General features: G+C 35.5%; 1 protein-coding gene across 2 annotated transcripts in view; it reads right to left on the reverse strand.

Annotated features, from left to right (window-relative positions):
* The window catches only part of NFAT (nuclear factor of activated T cells 3), a 317259-nt gene that overhangs the window by 53808 nt on the left and 246757 nt on the right, over nt 1–16694 (reverse strand). For both annotated transcript variants that reach the window (XM_090396732.1, XM_090396722.1), the window contains exon 9: nt 1478–1540. In XM_090396732.1, the coding sequence (XP_090252858.1) occupies nt 1478–1540 (63 nt within the window). The remainder of the gene's footprint in view (nt 1–1477; nt 1541–16694) is intronic.

Below are 16694 nucleotides of genomic sequence, written 5' to 3' on the forward strand. Positions count from 1 at the left end.
TATTAACGCAAATGGAGCTATTCTCCTGCAGCCGTTAGTGCATATAAATACCATGCAACCTTCATGTGCTTTCAACTGAACTTATGTTCTTTTTTTTTTATTGATTTCCTATAATCATATTGAAAATGGCTATGAAACATAGGCAAAAATTCCACAATAAAAAGATTTAAATTAATGTATGTGATTTTGTTATTAATTAGTTATAATGAATTCTTCCACTTATGTCTTGATTTTTAGATCAATTTTATGACTTGTTTCATTACCTTTATACCTTTCTTGGTTTCTTATATTTTTTCTGAATTCTCTGAGGATATCTGTTGACTTACCTGCCAAGAGCTTTAACTTTCTAGTTTGCTCTGAATTCCCTTCATTCACAGAATGAAGTTCGGATTTTATCTTGCTGAAACTTCATTACATGTTGCCAATGAAAATCAATATGATTTTCATTTTTATTCTGTCAAAAACTAAAGGGTGATCACTTCCTGTTTCAAATCTTCTGCATACTCTTGTATCCAGTGTGAAGATATTGTTAGCATGTCAATAACTTATTTCTTTCATTATTTCCTTATGTGAATGTATGCATCAACTGGAAGTACCTGCACTGAGTTAGCAAAAATCAGTCGCTATCACAGTGTTACAGGAAGAGCTATTTGGAATCTTAAATCCAGAAATGTAGTCAATTCTCTATGTCATTTTTGGCTTGGAGAAGAAATCACACCACAAACCAACACAATAGTATCATCAAAGACACTTAACACACACAGAGTCATGAGAAATTTTTTCAAATGATGCAACCCTGGAAACAGAGCTCATATATATTTGTATATCTCCTAGTTGTAGAAATTAGTTGAAAATCTTGCTACCTTCATTTTCCTAAGGTCAACTTCATCCCAGAATGTAAAAAGTTCCTTGTCCCTGCTGTTTAGCTTACTTTGGACAGACTGGTAGAGCTGTTAACACAAGGCTTGAAAAACAAAAAAATTACATCTATTGGGAAACACGTTCTACTAAATATCTCAGTTTTTGAAATTAACTTTATGGTTATCTGACCCACAGAGGGACACCATATTAGGATATTAGTTCTTTATAGTTACAATATGAACTGTTTTTTTCAACTATCTAGTTGAGTACCATGTGTTTGCAACAGTCGTAATTTGTGCATTGACAATGCTGATTAGAAAATATTAGTACATTTAAAGAATTAATTACGGGAATAAAAAGGCATTAGCTGATTTTTTTTTTTTAAAAAAAAGAATTAATTATATATTTTTTCTCTTTGTGTTATTTATACCATGAAGCATTGTTATGAATAAAATGGAGGTAAGCAATACCTGTAACTAAAATGAGAGCAGTTGAATTGAAGTTTACAAACTGAAAATTGACGGCATTATATATTCATGAAGGTTAGATTAGATAATAATGATGAAACTTTTTTTTTTTTTTTTAAGCTACCACTAAAACTTGAAATTATACTTACAGGCAGTGCCACATACTGGCAATTTCTGCTCTGCCAAGTTCCTTATCCAATCTTCATTCTGAACTGTTTTAAATAGTGAATAATTAATGCAACAAGTAATAAACAATGGCTATAAAAGACAAAAAAATTTAAATCAGGGTTTGGATGTTAACTTTTTTTGTCCACACCACCTTTTTAATAACATTTTTATGATAATAACACATATTTTAATACATCAAAATAATGTGGCTTCCCAAAACACATCCTCATCCATACCCTGGGCTATGGGCTTCATGATATATTTTTAATAGACAGAAATCTATAATCTCACTTACAAGCTGTGCATATACATTGCTTCCGGAATTTTGGTGACATCTTACATTAATTACACAAAAAATGTAAACCCACAGAATTCTCACATTCATTCTGAGACATAAGACCAAGATACTGAAGTAGGTTTTCACTTGTGCAACAACAGGATACACACAAACATACAAACACACACACACAAAGACAGTGAGAGAGCACATCATCATCATTTCATTTATTCTTTCATTTATGCATTCATCCCTTTATCATTTCATTCTTGCAATCATAGTTTCAAGCATATTCTTCTAAACATTAATTTCTACATGTATGCATTCATTCATCCGTTTTCATTTAGTGATGCAATACATTCTTTCAGTCAATTCATAGGGTTTTTTCCTTTTAAAACTGACTGCTCAGCCTGTCTTTTACTTTTTTTTTTAAATTAAAATTAGAGATACATATGAAAATGGATTCAAAAATAGCCAGATCATGTTATACTTTAGTAAAATCATGTGAGGAATGCAAAATAAATAATTTTATGAATTAAGAAATTAATGATTTTCTCATCTTAAAAAAAAAATCTCTCACTCATAATACAAATCATGATTTCACAAAGAATATATGAATTTCTATATATAAGTAAGCATCACTTACTGAATAAAATCTATAATTACTACCAAAAAATAAGCAACCTATGATTATATATATATATATATATAAAAACAAGGGTATACTAATTTTCTGGCTGGTACATGTAAAGCAGAAAAAAGAAATTTGAAACCCATAGCCAAAATTTTTTTACTTATGATTATCAGTATCTTAAAATTAAATTTACAGCTTTCTATATTAAAAGAAGCAACACAAAGAGTGAAATAGATCTGAGTATTCAGATAGCATAATTACATTATACTGTTCATTTTATTATTTCCACAGGCCCATCATACTTTATTTCAACTTTTTTTGCATACTGATTTATCTAAATCGTTTCCAAGTCAAGCACTTACTGTGAATGATTTTCAGGTTTATTTTATGTATAATTTCTGCACCCATACTTTATGTGATGGATTTTACTGATGAAGTTGTCTTGATAAATTGAAGTGCACAACAATTATTGCCACAAGGAAGGTTTACATAATTAATCATAGTTTTTGATTATTAGTTTTGTATCTGCTATAAATGAGCTCATGAAATAACTAGAGCTGAGATAAAGTCAGCTTTGTATAATCTAACCTTATATATATATATATATATACTAGGAGGGCACCACCTCTCCGAGTTCCAGACTGGTACGCCGGTTCTCCTTGAATTCTGATGACTCGAAAGGGGGGCCCCCCATGGTGCCTACGGCGCCCAACCCCTTGAGTTCCAGACTGGCAGGCCATTCTCCTTGAATTCAGATGACTCGAATTTTGAAGACTCAAAAGGGGAGTTCCTCCTTTCAAGTCAGATATGGAATCATAGATAAAGGGGCAGATATGGAATTATAGATAAAGCTTAAATGCATGCTGCTTATGGTACCTCTTACTTGTTTAGTTAACTACCTAGTATACAGCAACTTAGCAGTATCTCAAAAATACCTATACACTGGGTCGTTGGGTGAGCAGAAGAGATCATTAGAATCTGACTATAATCTGTTTAACAGAGTTCACAAATTTTTCAGGAAGTTCAAATATGAAGGCAGTATTCTATAATGTTTACCCTTCTCATTAGATGAAGATAAAGTTCGATGGTGAAAAAAAGGGAAAATGGTAAGATAGATAGAATAATGATATGCTTAATAAAGAAGGCCCAAGAACTATTATTACTCCAAAAAGAAAAATATCTTCTTCACTGAGGACCTAGGTGATAGTAAAAGTGAAACTGGGTGGAAGAGATATTTATTACATTATAATTTTTCCAATAGAGAACAGCATGGAGATTAACATTTAAGTCAGGTTCAGAGAATGTTATGACCACTGCAAAAATAATTTTTACTATCTTGCTAATCAGAAAGTTAATTATGGAATTTGTGCTAGCAAAATGAGCAAAGAGAAATTTTTTTTTAACTGGTACAATTCCACCAAATACTGTCGTGTAATCTACACAACAAAGCATTTTCACCAAATGCAACCAACCTCTAATCAGACACCTGAGTTTTTATGACTTTTCACACTATTGCAATACATTTCATGACTTGCAAGGCCCTAATCTGTACAAGATGTGAGTGTATGAATGCATGCAAAAGCAAGTTATAGCAATTTTTCATTTTTATATACAGTAGATTCCAATTAATTGGGACACATCTGGAGAAGAACATTTTTGCATAAATTATACAAAGTTTCATGTTAATAGTTGAGAAGATGGGGGGGGGGGGAGGCTCGCTGGGCTTTTCATGCCATATCAAAATATCAAAAACACTGATGGAGCTGATATTCATCTGTGATCACGGGAATTTCTGTCATCCTCACCTTCATATCCTCCCCCCCCACACACACACAAATCATCCACTCTACTTCAGACAGGATGCAAACAAGGAAAGTGCTGTACACCAGAACCCTGGTCGGGGGAAAAAAAAAAAAAAAAGACTATAGCATAGTCAGTCAAAAGTTGAAAAGATGTAAAAAGGCAAACTAACATTAACCATTTTAATGAGCAACAAATTATTTATTCAAATTAATTATAATAGCAAAATATGTAGATATTTAAATTTCCCTCATCATCAATATCAACAGAGACAATGACCTGTTGTTTTTAAAGCCCTTCAATGTAATCTATTTAAAATTATCATGCCTCAACTTCTTAGCTAGCTCCTCTGACTTCTTTATTAACATTGGACCACTGATTTAGAGCATTCTCTACATCAGGATCCTTACCTTCATGCTTCCATTTTTGGGATGCTCCCTGTTTTCATGGTACATGCATTCTCACAGTTTATCTTGCTGTTGTCAAGCATGAAATCATAGATTTTGGTACTCCAGTTATCTCCACCAGATGATGATGACTGGTATTGGGTGATGGCCTTTGATTTGGTCTAGTAAGTCAATTTTTTCAGCTAGTGACAAATCTTTATGTAGCATCTTGTCAATTTTATAAAATTAAAATTAGCCCAAAACAGAACAATGAAAAACTCTACACTTTTCTGATTAGGTTAGCTCAGCATGAAAGATGCTAAGTGCATGCACCTAAGGCTAGTTAGAAGCTGTTCCCATTTGAAGGGAAATACCGTATAACCTGAGTCAGAAGAATGATGACTCAGGTTATACAGTCATTTCCAAGCTGTAGTTTGACACAGTATGATCTTTGCTCTCCTTGTGCAAATAATCCTTAAACTATCAACCATTTAAAAAAACTTAACAAATTTCTTAATTTTTTTGTTCTTTAAGATATGTCCCAAATAAATGGCTATCTCAATTAACTGGATTCTACTTTATACATTAAAACAGAGTAAGCCTGGTGAATAAAAATCAATTTAACCATTTGAATTGGTGACTGTCAGAAAAGGGGGAGGGATTACACAGAGACTATAAATATTAGTAAAATATGTGCCAAGTAATTAGCCAAGATAGAATGCAAGATCTGTAGTTCTAAATGTTTGGGTAAAATCAAGTCTGCTAACAGACTCACCGGCTTATAGTAATACAGTACTGGATAAACTCCCCCACCACACACACACACACGCACACACACACGCGCACGCGTTCTAAGGTCATCATCATCATGCATATCAAGGATTTAGGCTTAGTGTGGCCTGTTCTGGCCTTAGAAGTCATCGTTGAATCGTTTAAGAGGACATCCTGGTTTTCTTTTTCCTAATGGTTTGTACTTGAAGGCCTGTTTTGGTAATCTTTCTATTTTCATTCTTTGAACATGTGCCATCCATTTATGTTTATATTTTTTAATTTTTTCTATTACTGATTCTTGGTTTAATTCTTTCATAATTTCTTCGTTTTTTCTTTTATGATCAAATAGAGTAACGTTCTAAGGTACAAGAAATTATCTATGCACCAACCCAGACAGTGATCGAGGTGCGGTATCCAAATATTCACGAGAAAAGTCTATCTGCTAGCACCACTAAGTGATAGGTGAATTTCATTGCTCAGTGTAAACTACTATTCTGTACCTTTTAGAGGATGGAAGTAACGAAAAAATGTTTAACTTCAGTGTAAATTTCCCACTATGCAATATGAGTAATATTTTCAGACATCACAGAGAGAGAGAGAGAGAGAGAGAGAGAGAGAACACAAACATTTCTTATTTTCATGGGTATAAAATGGTTATTCTGCTGACATTTCCAAATATCGTGCTAGACTGAACTTAATATAACCCTAGAAAGTTTCAGATCAGCAGAGAGAGAGATGACATTATCAAATACATTTGTAATGGAGCAAGCTGAAATATTTCATTTGTATGGTTCGGCAAAGAATCCATGGCTGTCCCCTCTATCTGTTTGTAGAATTTTTCCTGCCAAATCCCCCACTTACAAACTAGCCAAGCATTTAGCCAAAGCGCTCTCACACTATACTGGCAATACACCATCACACATAAAAAACTCAGCCCACTTCAAAGCCAGTATAGAAAACCTTACACTCCAACATAATGACATAATGGTCAGTTTTGATGTCTCCTCCCTATTCACGAATGTCCCCCTCAAAGAAACCTTAGAGCTAATCCAAGCTAAATTTCCTCCCGATATCTCAGCCCTATTTCAGTTTACAATGAACTCAGGCTATTTCGTTTGGCAGGAAAAATTCTACAAACAGATAGAGTGGACAGCTGTGGGTTCACCATTTTCCCCACCCTTGGCCAACTTCTTCATGGAGACGTTTGAAGAGAAAGCCTTAAACTCAGCCCCACAAAAACCAACCATATGGCTTCGCTATGTTGATGATGTTTTCGCTATTTGGCCACATGGCCCGGATTCATTCCTCTCCTTCCTAACACACTTAAACAACCAACACCCTAGAATCAAATTCACCCTGGAAAAAGAAGAAAACAATAACCTCCCCTTCCTAGACACACTAGTCACCCGCCAACCTGATGGAACCTTGGTTTTCTCAGTTTATAGAAAACCCACCCACATACAGGCAGATACATTCACCAACAATCCCATCACCCCCCCTCACAACAATATGGAGTTATTAAGACATTATTCAATAGGGCAAAAATAATCTGTTCTAATGATCAAGCCCTAACCACTGAACTAAATCACATCCGTGACACTTTCTCAGCCAACGGCTACCCCCTCCAAAAAATCCTAAAAATACTTAACCCAGTTATCCACAACCCACCACCCCCTCCCCTTCACAAAAAAGATTACTCTAAATCCATCACCATTCCCTACATCCGAGGCACCTCAGAAAAAATCAATAAAATCTTAAAAAAACATGACTTGACCACTTGTTACAGACCACATAGAAAACTGGCATCCCTTATCCGCTCCACCAAAGACCAACCACTTCCCCTAGACCTACCTGGTGCATACCAGGTCCCTTGCAGCTGTAAACTGTCCTACTTTGGCCAAACAGGCAGGACAGCAAATATCAGAATCTCAGAACACAAGGATTACATCCGATTTCACCAGTACAGCCACTCTGGGCTTGCAGACCACGCTCTGGATACTCGCCACAGAATAAGATGGAAGAAAGCCACAGTAATACACCGCAGCAAGTTCAAGTATGAAAGACTATTCATGGAATCAGCCTCGGCCCTTAGGAACATGCCAAACCTCCACAAATTTGGATGCATGAGACTGCCCCAAATTTGGGAAACTTTTATCAGAAGAACTTCAGCCCAAAGGCCAAGAACTACCAATATAGCCCGCCAGGGGGCACCATCAGGACTTTAGGAAAACGCTAGCTTTCCTAGATTCAGTCTCATTTGCTGTTATTAGTACTTGTGTGCACGTGTCTTTTGTAGTAAGTTCCCAAGAAGATGGCAACGTGACGTTCGCCGAAATATCGGAAAGTATATATTAAAGTTTATTTAATCTATATTTCTAGTATACGCTGTCAATTCCTTAAATATTAGTTAAAAATCAACATAGTATGGCTGCCCACATGTTAACATAAAACAGAATAAAATGGATGCTCTATGGGGGACAGCATGATCTTGTCTTAATGATTTATTCAATTTTTACAATAAAGTGACAGCTTAATTTATGTGGATCCATCCACTACAGGTTGTAAATGAATCTGCAAAGACTAGCAAACTGTATGATGGTATCATACATTTTGTACAATGGCAAGACTAAGGAGCAGATAATCCAGAAATCCAAACATGGAGCTTTCACATATTTCAGATCTAAAATGAGTAGTTTCATGCCACATGATGAACCACAACTCCCACTTAAAGAGATTCAAACACATCCCCATCAATAGCAATCTGAATCCACAGCCTGCTGGTTGAAGAGTGGACATGCTATCCACTTAGATAGATAGGTCAGAAAATAGGAGAGCACAGTCAATGGATAATTATATGAATGCTAAATGGGTAGCAGTAAAATCATGAGAAGAATGAAATGATTGAGCTGATGTGAGACAACCTCCTCCAGCAGAAGGAACTCTAGGTTCAAAAGGATCAGATAAGATTATAGAGTCATGAGGTGGGGAGGGAGGGAGGGAGGGAGGCTCATTTAAAGAAGTGACTGTTCTGCCTCCAGTTGGTGACAGCGATCATTTGTACTGACCTGGGAAGTGGTCAAGTATATGGATGTTCTGTGATGAACTACAAAGCAGGAAATTATAACCAACTTGGGGGGGGGGTATACTAGATTCAGTCCCATAGTCTCATTAGACACTAGATGAAAAGTATATCAGCAGAGCATGGAAAGCATTTAAAATATACTTAATTGAAACCAAATCAGAACATGTCCCAAGAGTTCAAAGAATAAATAGGGTAGGAGCGAAATGGATGTGCAAACTTATTAAGCAAGAGATTCTTAAGAAAAACATGTGGAAGGTGCACTATATATACATATATATATAATTTTTTTTTTTTTTTTTAATGTTGAGCCCATACATGAAAGGTTTGTTAATCAACCTATAGTGCATTATTACTGTATATGGGTAGTGGGGCTTGGAAAAGAGAAACTTGTTTACATTTATTTGGAGGTCTGTATACTGTATTCTTATTAAACCTTATAATTCTTATCAGAACCTCCTTAGCTCAGTCAGTATAGATGAAGCCCTTTGGTTGGAAAGACCTGGTTCGATTCCAGTCAGTGATGTGAGGAACCTCTTTTGACAAAAGGTGAGTAGGCCGGTCTCACATGGAGGAAGGAGGTTTTTCCCAGAAACTCGGGATTTTCGTCCTCCAGAACAGGCAAACTGGCCTCAAGAACATACATGGATTGCAGTCAAGAATACCTTCCGGTCATATGCTTGTCCCGAGCCCAGATAAAATTGAGGGGGAGGGGAAAGCAATGGTGAACTACCTTGTAAAAATATGACCAGGAACACTTTGTGGGCAATGCCTACAAAGTCATTTAGTGTTGGAAATAACTGAAAGGGGGAAAACCACCACCACCACATTATATTCCTTGGGAAACTCATAAGAGTGGAGATCATTCTACAATATGGCAATAGCAGAAGTGAGGAGGAGGAAATGAAACTTGTACTGTGGGTTTAGAGTTGTACTGTAAAAGGATGTTGGTGGCAGCTGCATGTACACAGTAGTCTAGATGGGGTCTTATCAACGGCTCGATACAGAGGAACAATAACCTGTTTGTCTCTGCTTGTTAAAGTATTTTTCAGCAACCAAGTGATTTGATGAGATGATTTAGCCACTTTGCGATGTGGCCCCTAAACTTCAACTCCATATCCACCAACACTCCCAAATCCCTGGTCTCGTCAATCTCCTGGAGTACGGTTACGGTTCCACCAATGTGATATACTGCTGCTAATCTTTTCACCCCAAAATGCATAACCTTACACTTTGCCACAATAAATTGACAACCATTCTCCTTAGTCCAGTCCTCCAAACTATCCAAATCATCTTGCAAAATTTTTGACATCCTGTGCACTCACTATTGCTCTATCCAACTTTACATCATCAGCAAACAAATGAACAATTCCTCTCAGATCCTTTCCTATATCGTTAATGAACAAATTGAATAGATGTAGAAGAAACTGTTTAACCAGTGAGTGCCATTTTGCTAAAAGCTATCGACTTGGAATGTGACATGGAATGCAATGCTACCCCTTCAATGGATGAAGAAACCAAGCATTTGAGGAAGAGGAGGTACTAGAGCTGTCGCATCAACTGAATAAGAATTCTGTAATAGGCACTTATAGGAATATCAGCAGAGATGCTAAAAGAGTGATCACTTAACTGACTGTGTTTGGCCAGGCTATATATATAACATGAGTCTCAGAACAAGTCAGATTCCACAGGAGTGGAAATAATGCATGATAATTCCAATGTGCAAGGGTGATGCAAAGACTGATGTATCTAACTATGAGTCTACCAGCATCTTTGGAGTGGTGGTGCTGATTTTGGAAAGACGATAAGAGCTCACAATAACAATTGGGTTGACAGATAATCTACACTTTGCAACAAACAGTATGGATTTATTAAAGGAAGATCATGTTTAAGCAACTTGCTCACATGTTATATTAATGCTAGAGTTTCATTAGACAAGGGGAATGAATATATCATGATACTTTTTTGCATTTTGCTAAGACTTTTGACAGGATATAGCATGGAATACCTTTACATAAGTTGAGGATATGGGTTTGGATTATGAGCTGTTAACATGAATAAGTGGATGGCTGACTGACAGATATCAAAAAATGATGTATGGCAATGTATGTGGTGAGTCCGCAAAAGTTAAAGTTATCAGTGGTGTGCCACAGAGATCAATCTTTGGTCCATCGTTATTTAATCTTGGCACTAATAACAATGGGAAGGATTTGACAAATGGCATACAGCTGTTTGCTGATGGTACAAAGTAAGGCTGGGTAATCAGGAATGTGCCTGTCATGTAGCTCTTACAAAATGAAAGTGTTAAATTAAAGTCAAGTTTATTTCCTCCTAATATTTCAATCTTGTTTCAGTCCACCATGAAGTCAGGCTATTTCATTTGGCAAGAAAAGTTTGTAAACAAATTGACTGTATAGCTCTGCTTCCCCCCCCCCCTCCCACCAAGGATAACTTCTCCATCGAGTCTTCTGAAGAGAAAGTCCTCAACTCTATTGCAACATAGCTGAGGTGCTCTAACACCTTTCTAATACCAAACAACCAGGTTCCATTTTACCTTAGGGAAAAAAAAAAAGAAAACAACAGTCACCGCTTCTTACCATAACTGCATGTCATCCTGGCACCTTCACATTCTTCGTTTACACCCCCCCCACCACCACCACACATAAGTGAACACCTTCAACTACTGAACTTGACCACATTCACACCTTCTTAGCAAACAGCTATCACCCCCAACAAATCCAACAGTATTAAAACCTCATAACTACAAACTACTCCACCCCACACACCAAAACCAACTACACAAAAATCTATCACCACAGTCCATATATCTGGGGCTACATCTGAAAACTATTCAAGAAAAAATCTTTACATTGTCTGAAAACACTCCACTAAAAATCAAACATGAACTTTTTCAAACCATTTCTGGCCTCCAATAAGTGGGGTAGTGGTCACACACACACACACACACACACACACACACACACACACACACACACACACACACACACACACACACACACACACACACACACACACACCTAGAGACAACCACAAACATCAAAAATCACAGTGGGATTTGAACCCACACGCTTGTTGGTTGGAGAGTGAGTATGCTAATCACTCAGCGAACTGAGCCAGCTTAGACAAAAACACAAGGAATAAGTAATACTATTTATTAAAGGCCATCATTAATACCATTTTGTTATAGTTATATAATTACATACAGTTATATAACAACATACAGTTATACCATTGCATAGCAAACTATGCAATGGTATAACTGAGGAAATATTATAATATTAATTCATTAGCTATTTAAAAAAAATAAAATAATAAATAATATTTAAAAAAAACAAACAAATTTAGTAATCTGATTAGAATGAGACTTTCCCATATCTTAGATAGAGATAGGCAGAGAAAGAGAAGTACAAATACAAGATATGATGCACATCTCAAATGTTTAATAAAATCGATTTAAGTTCAGACAGCAAAGTAAGGCTTCAGTGCTTTCTTGAAATCAACGTTCAATTTATACCAACATTGATGTAGTAATTGTGTTTCAGACCATATGATGGCTTGTAATATTCAGGCTGAAATATATGGCCTTAAATAAATAGTATTACTTATTCCTTGTGTTTTCATTGTTAATTAAACAAAACTTTTCCACGTATCTCTTAAAGAACAGCAATAAGCAAACTTAGGCAATAGGCAAAGAAGTACACTAGTTAAACGAAAAAGTATGGAGACAATTTGAAATTAAATAAATTTAACCACTAAATTATACCATTTGCAGAAAATTGTATACAGAGCAGGGTGGCCGGTGAACTTTTAAATGGGGGTACTGAATATACAAAATAAAAAAAAAATTATTTTTTCCTAATTAGTAACCAATTCATTAATAAATAAATATGTAGATTTATTTATTAATAAACTGATTACTGATTAGGAAAATAATTTTTTTTTTTAAATTTTGTATAGGCAGCACCCCCACTTAAAATTTCACTGGCTACCACTGATACAGAGTATATATACAATTAATCTATACTGATTTATATAATTGCTGCCTCATCATAACAGAGGGGTGATACTAGGTGGAATAAGTGAAGCAAGTCAGGAGTATACATATATATGCTCCTGGATGGATCACCCTAGGCATGAAGGTTGTTCCACTTTGTTCAACAAATGCTTGCAGGCCAAGATGGAAAGATGATAGGCACCAACTATCTGCTTTCTTTCCATTAATTACACAGATATGAAGCAAACCTTACAGAATGTCATCTTTTGGAGACACCAGGAGAGATGATGATATGCTACTGGTGACAGTGACCTTTAAATGAATATAAAAATATCTGGTCTGAGAAACAGATTTATGATCAAACATGGAATATTGCATCATTATGTTAATGTGGTTAACTCCAGTACATCATTGGTATATTTGAGACAAGATGGCCAGAATCTGGAGAATTAACAACAGAGGAAGGAAATCTTTCTTTACTCCAAGTAGTAAGGAGAGAAAGAAGAGGTTGATTTCTTGATCCAGAAGAATATTAAGTACTGTGTTACAGATTTTACACCTGTGAATAACAGAACTGCAATAGTAAGATTAAAGGATAAACCACTAACTATATATATTATACATATAGTATATGCACCAATAAACTAGTATGATGATTAAGAAACATACCTCTGTTATGACCAAATCAATTTATGAAACACCCAAAAAAACTTTCTAATAGTACAAGAAGACCAGAATGCTAAAATCACAATAAGCAAGCATAGAAAGGAATTTTCTCCAATTTGTTGCCTTTTTGGATTAGGAGAAACAAATGGCTGGCAGCAAGGGGGTATGAAACTGTTAGAATTTGCTTTGAAGAATGATCTCACCATAATCAACCCCCCCCAAACCCCCCAAACATAGAAGATCATGAAAATGGATCTGGATCTCTCCAGATGGAAAAACTTAATTTATTATATAAACACAATCAGTTTATATTTACAAAAATATAAACTGATTGTGTCATGTTTCAGGTATTTAGACCCAGTGGTCTGTTTGAGTCTTGTTCCATCTTTTCCTTGGTCATCCCTGATTTCTATATCCTCCAAATGGGTGGTATCAGAGTATTTTTTTTTGAGTAGTCTTGAATTGCCCATTCTTTTCATATGTTCAATCCACTTCTTTAAAACCTGTATAAACCCAGCAAGAACTAAGATTTTTCCCAGGTGCTGACATTGGAAAGTAACTTAGTCATAGCAATATTTATCTAGAAATTTGGAATTAGAACTGTGAGAAAAATAAGAAGACAAAAGTACTAAGTATTTAAAAAAAAATGCTTCTTTCTGAAATACTTGCTCCCTCTCTTGATCCTGATGCCTCTTGCCAACAGTTTTCAAGGACAGTCATTGAAACAGTTAAAAATATCCTAGGAAGAGAATGCAATATCAATAAACCATAGATTACACAAGAAATACTAGAATTTGTGATCAGCAGAGAAGATCACAGCCAATTCACCACACTGGTAACAAATATACTGAATAATTAAGAAACCAACAAAGGATAAGAATGGACTAAATATTACTGATCATGAAAAAGTATTGAAATGATGCTATGATTATTCAAATAAACTATTCAAGTATTGTGATAGGTTAGACCAGGTGTTGATGAAAGTTTTTTTTTCACTTGGCTATGCTACCAATTATATATTTGGTTTAATCCTTTATCCAAGTGTAAGCAAACAAAGTTTGTGCCTGAAGTATTTTCAGGCACAATTTTTTACAGAAAATTGCGCCTGAAATTTATTCTATAGGAGTGGGGGAACTCGTGGCAAAGGTGGTATAAGTTCTCATCACTTGCCTTAGTATCCCATAATGCAAAGCACATCCTCTTGAAGACATGTATAATGCTATGCATTAAGGGATGCCTACCCAGACCGGTTTCGACCTTTATTGAGGTCTCATCAGTGGGAGCCAGACCAAAGAGGTGGTGATACCAAGGTGGAAGTAATGGAGAAGTCATATTTCCATATGCCAGTTGCCAAAAGGTGTCACACCTTATTATTAAAATTCTCTGGATTAGAGATAAGTTGATGGAAGTTTTTTCACTTGGCTATGCTACCAATTATATATTTGGTTTAATCCTTTATCCAAGTGTAAGCAAACAAAGTTTGCGCATGAAGTATTTTCAAGACTGTGGTAAGGGTGGTATAAGTTCTCATCACTTGCCTTAGTATCCCATAATGCAAAGCACATCTCCTTGTGGACATGTATAATGCTATACCGAAAATACTTCAGGGGAAAACTTTGTTTACTTACACTTGGATAAAGGATTAAACTAAATATATAATTGGACCAGGTGTTCACAACCTCGTTATGGTCACGGGCATATTTGAGATTGGGATGAGAGTGGTGGGCACCAATATTTTTTTCTATGAAAATTTATACTTGCTTATTATATCAAATGATCAGGGCCAGCTCTATCGATGGTGCAACACATGCATTTGCACAGGGTGGCAAAATTGCATTTACTCTGCATTTGATGAGTATACTCATCTTCTCTTGATTTTAATTACCAATGGAGATGCACATTTTCAGAACAAAATTCCACCATTACATGGTTAACTGTCTCTCCCTTTCTGTAAAAAATATAGTTTATGATAATTTTTCATATGAATTTTCATTAGCTAATGCTACTATTTAGAATTAATGATCAGACATGTTGAAGCCCAGCTTAACATCATAGCTTTTAAGACGTCAATAAAATAGTTTTTTTTTTTTTTTATGGGAAAGGGGCAGCAAAATATGCATACTTTAAACAAGCCCCCCCCCCCTGTGTTTTTGCCAGGGACCTAGGGTGAACAGCAAAAAGTCTGATACTGTCACAAATCCTGAAACACATTTCAAATCAACATCACCAAAGTTAAAGATCATTAATATCAACATAAGAAGCCTGAATTGCAAAGAAATAGAACTAGCAGAAAAACAGGATAAGTACCAGATCAACAAAATAGGGGTGATTGAAAAAAAAAAAAAACACTGGAGAAATCTTTCTAAGCAATAAATACATAATGTTATATTTAGGCAATCACAACAAAGGAATAGCCATAGTATTCAACACTAAATACAAGGCCAATCTTCTTGAATGGCAAGTAATTTCAAGTACAGTGATGTGGGCAAATATCAGAATGGGGAACTGAACAATAAGACTTATTTGTGCCTATTGTCCCACAGAAGGTTCTACTAAGATAGAAGTGGAGGAATTTTTTGAGGCTATAGAAATCAATGAAAAATTGGTTGAAAAAAGAGCAAAGCTAATAATAATGGCAAATATCTGTTGGATTTTTGCTCAGGAGATGGACTGGTTATTACTAACACAATGTTCCCACATAAAAATATGCACAAATTCACATGGAGAGAAGAGGCAAGGAATAAGAAAAGTCTCATTGACTATGTTACTGTTAACAGTGATGTTTTCTCCCTTTCAAATCCTCTGTATACTCTAGGACAATAGAGTATACAGAGGATTTGAAATTGGAAGCAGTCACTATTTAGTCTTGAGCAGGATAAAATTGAATTTCATATTGAAAAGAAGAACATGTAAGAAAGTTTTAAAGCGAATAAAAGTTGAACAGCTCTCAGATGTGAACTGTAGACTAAAATACACAAAGATTATTGAAGAAAAAAATGAAATTGTTTGAGAACAGGAACCAAACCTTGGAGATTCAGTGGTAAGCCCTGAGGAAACATTGATTGATTCAGCCAGAGAAGCAGGATAAGATTTTCACTTTACGACAAACAGTTGAGAAATCATGAGAATAAAACAAAAATCTGTATGTAAGTTTTGCAGACCTGGAAAAGGCATATGACAAGGTGCAAGAGAGAAGCTATTCAAAACACTACAGTTATATGGCATCAATGGGGCATTATATCAAGCAATATTTAGTCTTTATTTGAGTAAGTCAGCAGTTAGAATTGAAGTACAAGAAGATGGTTTCATGTTAAATCTGGTCAGACAAGGATGTCCATTATCCATATGGATCACATTATGAAGAAAAGTGGTATTAAACCATATCAAATTGGAGATGTTAATCTCAGCTCTTTGCTTTATGCAGATGATGTTGTACTTCTAAATAAATCCGCTACAAGTCTGCAAGATTCCCTGACCAACTTGAATAACTGTTGTAACAGATATGGTATGAAAATCAGCAATAACAAGACAAAGACAATGAAAATAGGCAGACGCATTGAAAATATCAAC

Source organism: Typopeltis vanoorti, chromosome 1 (genome assembly GCF_054136105.1).
Source record: "Typopeltis vanoorti isolate ZY-2024b chromosome 1, IOZ_Tvanoo_1.0, whole genome shotgun sequence".
Taxonomy (NCBI): domain Eukaryota; kingdom Metazoa; phylum Arthropoda; class Arachnida; order Uropygi; family Thelyphonidae; genus Typopeltis; species Typopeltis vanoorti.